The sequence below is a fragment of the Miscanthus floridulus genome, chromosome 15 (assembly GCF_019320115.1).
Source record: "Miscanthus floridulus cultivar M001 chromosome 15, ASM1932011v1, whole genome shotgun sequence".
NCBI classification, from domain to species: domain Eukaryota; kingdom Viridiplantae; phylum Streptophyta; class Magnoliopsida; order Poales; family Poaceae; genus Miscanthus; species Miscanthus floridulus.
Genome location: NC_089594.1, coordinates 63,216,823 through 63,222,977, shown reverse-complemented (window position 1 = coordinate 63,222,977; position 6,155 = coordinate 63,216,823). Strand labels below are relative to the sequence as shown.

Here is a 6,155-nt window from a genome sequence, read left to right as displayed (position 1 = left end):
ACCAAATTTTGAATGCAAATTCAAATCAATTTGAAATTTGATTTGAAACCACACAATACAAAAACAATATGCAACAGCATGAATGCACATACATGTTTGTAAACCTATATTTGATTCTAATTTCAGCAAAATTATTATTTTTCTAAATTCAAATGCCCACAAAAATACGTAACAAATCAAATTCTCCTATTTTGAAATATTGCAAATTTTAGGGTGTTACATAAAAAGAATAGCGTCAGCTATACAGTCACATGTATCGCGTAGCTCAGCTGGTATATGCACTCGAGGGAATGTGAACATTGAAGTCTCGCGTTCGAAACATGAAAACAGTGATGGTCGGTCGACCTTTCTTGACGGATGCAGGATGCCCTGGTTTTGTTGATTGAGACCACCAGTGTATTGTCCTGAGAAAGTAGAAAGGAATATTGGACTTAGAGAGCCTTATTTATGTAAGATTGTCATCAAACACAGTCACGATAAATGCCAAGCTACTAATGGATCGCTGAAACGGCTTCCCTGTGCCTCCTCCTGTTGCCGAACTTATTACTATTTGCAGTTCCAGTTCTTCTGAAGGGGATGGAGGGAGGGAGCTTCAAAATCAAATAATAAGAACAACGATTTGCTAGATAGGTGCATGTTCTCTATCCATCGGGAGTTGCATGCATGGATGACTTTGCAATGCCGGTGATTGTTAGCACTCCGGTGGTGCAGGAGCAATCCAAGGCGGAGTTGCTAGACGCGCTACAGGGAAGCAGGCCAAGGCGGATGCCGGCAAGGAGCAAGCCTGCGTTTGGGCCTGAATGGGTGAACGTGTGAAGGTGAGAGCGACGGACCATAGCGAGGCCCTATAGGGGTACCCGTATATGTGTAATGAGAGTTCCCTTTTTTTTTTTTTGACAAGTAATGAGAGTTCCTTGGGGATGGGTTATCGAACAACTGTATTGAACTCATTACTCGCTATTCTGAATATTAGACCTCGTCTATCCTCTGTTCCCCTTCTTGCTTCTTCCCCAAATTCTGAATTCCTAGCCTCACACTATCTGTGATCCAATGTTGTCCTAAAAAGGATATTGAATCCAAGTCCAGAGTGGATCAGCTACCAGCTCGCCTCAGTATGCAGGGCAGCTGTAGGTGTTTTTGCTGAGTTGCCATTGGAAGGAGAGTTGCTCATATGCAAAGCACTGCAGCTCGGTTCAGCTACAAGCTATTTCTGCACTGCTGCCATTGGAAGTATCCACTGCTGGAGCTGTTTCTCCCCTGCAAGCACTATGGGTATGCATGGAGACCTTAGGAACTTCAGGACTAGAGCGCATGATAAGAGAAGTTCGTTTTCATTCCCCATACCTCACATGTCTATTTTACAGTGTCAGCATGGTTCGGAGACTGAGTGGAGAAGCATCAGGCTCTTTCGATGTTTCTTGTTTAAGAAATGCTGGAGAGCCTTCAGCATATATATAAAAGCTCTGGCTGAGAATCAAATTTATGGCCAGGTGACTGCATCATCAGGTAATAATGATGGAAACATGCATGACGACTTTTGAAAGATGCATTGCATTGTCATCAAAGCAAAAGCTGTGATGTGTCTGTTAGAAACCGCCCGGCGGTGAACACCGGCGGCGAGGACACCGAGCCGGAGAAGATGCACACTGGAAACACAACGCGAGAACACTGTTCTTCTTCTCCGGCTCGGTGTCCTCGCCATCGGTGTTCACCGCCGGGCGGTTTCTAACAAGTGGCATCAGAGCTAGAGTTCGAGGGACCTCGCCGTAGCCATGGCGTCTCCGACGAGGCCCCGCGGCCGTTCACCGGCCGGGAAGGTTGACGACAAGAAGCACGACGGCTCTGGCGGGATGCACGTCGTCCACGGGAGAGGGTGATCGAGCGCATCATCAGGGAGGGCGGCGGCTCCGCCAACTGGCCGCAGCTGACGAAGACAAACTACCATGAGTGGTCGTTGCGGATGAAGCTGAAGCTGCAAGCGCGCCACCTCTGGGACGCCGTCGAGTTCGAGGACGTCGAGTTCGATGAAGACCGCAGCGCGCTCGACGCGATCTGCAGCGCCGTTCAGGAAGACATGGTGCCTGCTCTCGCTACCAAAGCGAGCGCCAAGGAGGCCTGGGAGGCGATACGTACCCTCCGCATCGGCGACGACCGGGTGCGGAAGGCGACAGCTCAGAATCTCCGTGCGGAGTACGAATCCATCGCGCTTCGTGAAGGGGAGGCCATTGAAGATTTTGCCCTGAGGCTGACGGGGATCGTGTAGCGGCTAGCGACGCTTGGCGACCCTGAACTCGATGAGAAAGTCGTGGCCAAGTACCTTCACGTGGTCCGCTCGCGGTACAAGCAGCTGGTAATCTCAATCGAAACCCTTCTTGACATCTTTACACTGTCAATTGAAAAGGTGACGGGGAGACTGAAGGCGGCCGACGATGTCGAGCCCGCGCCGGCGCACACCGCGAGCAGGAAACTACTGCTCACTGAGGAACAGTGGGTGGAGCGGTACAAGAAGAAGAACACGGAGTCGAGTCGTGGCGGTTCAAGTTCCGGAGGTCGTGGCAAGCATCGCGGCCACGGCCGAGGATGCGGCACCGGCGGCGATGGCGATACCAGGGCTAGTTCTGGCTCTGGCAAGGCGAGACAAGCCGACGTCTGCAAGAACTGTGGTAAGGTGGGCCACTGGGCCAAAGATTGCAGGAGCAAGAAGAAGGAGGAGCAGGTCCATGTGGCCCAAGACGACGAGCCCACTCTCATGTTGGCCGTCGGACCAACCCAAGAGCCGGAGGGCTCGTTCCCTTTCTCGGCGCAGCCGCCGGCGCCGCCATGCCCTAGATCCCCGATGATCCATGGCGACACCGTGCTCCACATCGTCGAGCAGAAGGTATTCGCCACCTTCGACGCAGCCGAGGATTGGGACCCACGCCGCTGGATCCTGGACACCGGAGCCTCGAACCATATGTCCGGATCGCGCGCGGCGTTCACCGATCTTGACACTGCTGTCTCTGGGTCCGTGCACTATGGGGATGGTTCCGTCGCCCAGATCAAGGGGATCGGAACCGTCCTACTAGAGTGCAAGAACGGGGAGCATAGGTCACTCCCCAACGTCTACTACCTGCCGCGGCTCACCGCCAACATAATCTCCGTCGGCCAGCTCGACAAGGGAGGCTACCAGGTGCTTGTGGAGGATGGAGTCATGCGCATTCGTGACGAGGACAGACACCTTCTTGCAAAGATCCCGCGCAACCCCAGCAGGCTGTATGTGCTCGACGTCACCATCGCACGTCCAGTCTGCCTGGCGGCGCGCACCAACGACGACTCATGGATGTGGCACGCACGCTTCGGCCACATCAACTTCACCGCGCTTCGAAAGATGGCGCGGGAGGAGCTGGTCTGCGGCATGCCGCCCATCACTCAGGTGGAGCAGGTGTGCGAGGCATGTCTGGTCGGGAAGCAGCACAGCGCCCCGTTCCCGCAGAAGGCGCTACGGCGTTCGACCGAAGCACTCCAACTCATCCATGCGATTTGTGCGGCCTAATCACACCGGAAACTCCTAGCGGGAACCGGTATTTCCTACTCCTCGTGGACGATTATTCATGATGATATGTGGGTGTGCCTTCTTCCCTCCAAAGATGAAGCCACGACGGCGATCAAGCGTATCCAAGTTGCCGCTGAGCGCAAGACTGGGAAGAAGTTGCTGGCGCTGAGAACCGATCGCGGTGGTGAGTTCGCGGCAGCAAACTTCGTCGACTACTGCACACAACTTGGCGTCCACCGCGAGCTCACAGCCCCATATACTCCACAGCAAAACGGGGTTGTGGAACGGCGGAACCAGTCGGTCGTGGGGACAGCCAGGAGCATGCTCAAGGCGAAGGGCCTTCCCGGCGTTTTCTAGGGGGAAGCAGTCACCACCGCCGTGTACCTGCTCAACAGATCATCGTCCAAGAGTATTGGCGGGAAGACGCCATACGAGCTATGGATGGGAAGCGCGCCCGATGTACACCATCTGCGGACGTTCGGGTGTGTGGCACATGTCAAGAACACGACGCCAAACCTGAAGAAACTGGACGATCGAAGCCACCGCATGATCTTCATCGGGTACGACCCTGGATCCAAGGCGTACCGCATCTATGGTATGGCTACACGGCGCGTCCACATCAGCCGCAACATCATCTTCGACAAAGCGGCTCAGTGGAGCTGGGCGTCCACGCACGACGTCGAGCCCGACAACTTCACCATCGAGCAGGGGAACCCGGAGGCGCCTGAGGTGATCATCACCAGCACATCCACAACAAGCACGCCGACATCTTCCTCTACGCCATGTTCGCCCTCGCCCAACTTGGAAGCGTCCACGACTACATCGGTGTCGGGTTCGCAGGCCGTGGGACAATCTACATCAAGCCCCCTGCCGTAGCCTGGCATCGAGTTCACGACTCCTCTGAGCTCCGGCATCAGCGAGGAACTGGACGACGACCACGACGAAGATGCACCCCTATGACCACGATGACCACGACTCCTCTGTTCTTGGGCAGGCTACACCACCTGGACACGCCGCACGGGACCTGGAGGAGCGGCTTCTTCTGGCCAGCGACATCGAGCCAACGACGTTCGACCAAGCTATGCGCCATGAGTGCTGGCGTCAAGCCATGCTAGATGAGATGACCTCAATCGAGGCAAGCGGGACTTGGAGGCTGATCGAGCCGCCACCCCATACTCGGTCGATCGGTCTCAAATGGGTCTATAAGGCCAAGAAGGACGCGTCCGACATCGTCACCAAGCACAAAGCCCGGCTCGTCACGAAGGGATATGTGCAACGCCAAGGGATCGACTTTGACGAGGTTTTTGCTCCCGTGGTGCGCCTCGAGTCAGTCCGGCTGCTGCTCGCGCACGCTGCCAGTGAGGGATGGCCGGTCCATCACATGAACATGAAATCGGCATTCCTCAATGGCGAACTGCAGGAGGAAGTCTATGTCGAGCAGCCCCCCAGTTTTGTGCTCTAGGGTCATGAACACAAGGTGCTTCATCTTGTCAAGGCGTTGTATGGTCTCCGGCAAGCTCCACAAGCCTGATACGCGAAGCTCGAAGCGTCTATCATCAAGCTCGGTGTTGTAACACGGCCTCGGCGGGTGGCGAAGGCCTCCGACGGTGAGGTGTCACCAAGGCGTCTTCGATCGTCTTAGGGCGAAGATCTGGCGCTGACTAAAGGAACTTTCCTGGCTATGCTCATAGGGCGCTGCACGAGGCTCAGTGAGCTTGTCGTGGATTCCGCCCAGGCTAGGCATAGACATCTCCGACCGCTCAGGCGGACGCTGCCCCGCTTCGGCTGACGGGCGTCTCCGGTGATGAGGGCGGAGGCCACCCTACGCCTAAACTAATCAAACAAACAATCTTGCCTAAGTGTGTGCAGGTACCTAAGCGTAGGCACCCGTGGTCCTCGCGAGCGCGCCAGCATGGTCCCCGCGTGGCCGGGCAGAGGCCTACGAATGATGTCTCCGACCGGACCGGCAGAGACCTGTGAAGGCAACGGCGCGCCCCTGAAGATGGAGGCCAGTGTCGGGAACCTAGGCCTCTGGGCCAAAGACCGAGGCACGGTGGGCCGGCCGCTTATGGAGGCCCGTTACTTGAAGACAGTGTGGCAGGATTGCCCTGCAAACAAGAGACTAGTGGCAGAATATTCTAGGAATGTACTGTAGCAGTTGAGGGGCATTGTAATAAATTCTATCAAGAAGTAGTTGAGCCCTATAAATAGGGAACACTTGTAACTGTGCAAGGGGGTGGTGGATGAATTAATGAAACCTTAGCTTTCCGTGCTAGCTTCCTACACGCCCACCTGTTGTGCCTATCCTGAGCCTCCGCCCGAGGGCGACGCCTGGCGGGCGGAGGCCTCTGTCTCCCCCACGCTGTTTAAGACTTCTAGTTTCAACATTGGCGCCCACCGTGGTTTGACCAAGACAAACCAACGATGGCAGGGAAAAGAAAAACCACCACCAGAGTAGCAACGACCATGGGTCAGAGAGGAAGGCCTAGGTGCACCACTCGTAGCGCCTACGCAACCTCGCCAACGGAGGATGGCACCAGAGCAGATGCCTAGGGTCAACAACCGAAACCCCAACATCTAGAGATCCAAGATCCGGAGGCCCAACCAAACTCAGGTACAACAC

At 55.4% G+C, this 6,155-nt stretch overlaps 1 protein-coding gene across 1 annotated transcript; it reads left to right on the top strand.

Moving 5' to 3' along the window:
- Positions 1–1,960: 1,960 nt before the first annotated feature.
- On the top strand, positions 1,961–4,994 carry LOC136507548 (uncharacterized). Its single transcript, XM_066502230.1, has 4 exons — positions 1,961–2,257; positions 2,402–3,421; positions 3,890–4,261; positions 4,527–4,994. Exons 1-4 carry the CDS (start codon positions 1,961–1,963, stop codon positions 4,992–4,994), a joined length of 2,157 nt encoding a protein of 718 aa, XP_066358327.1.
- The last annotated feature ends 1,161 nt before the right edge of the window (positions 4,995–6,155 follow it).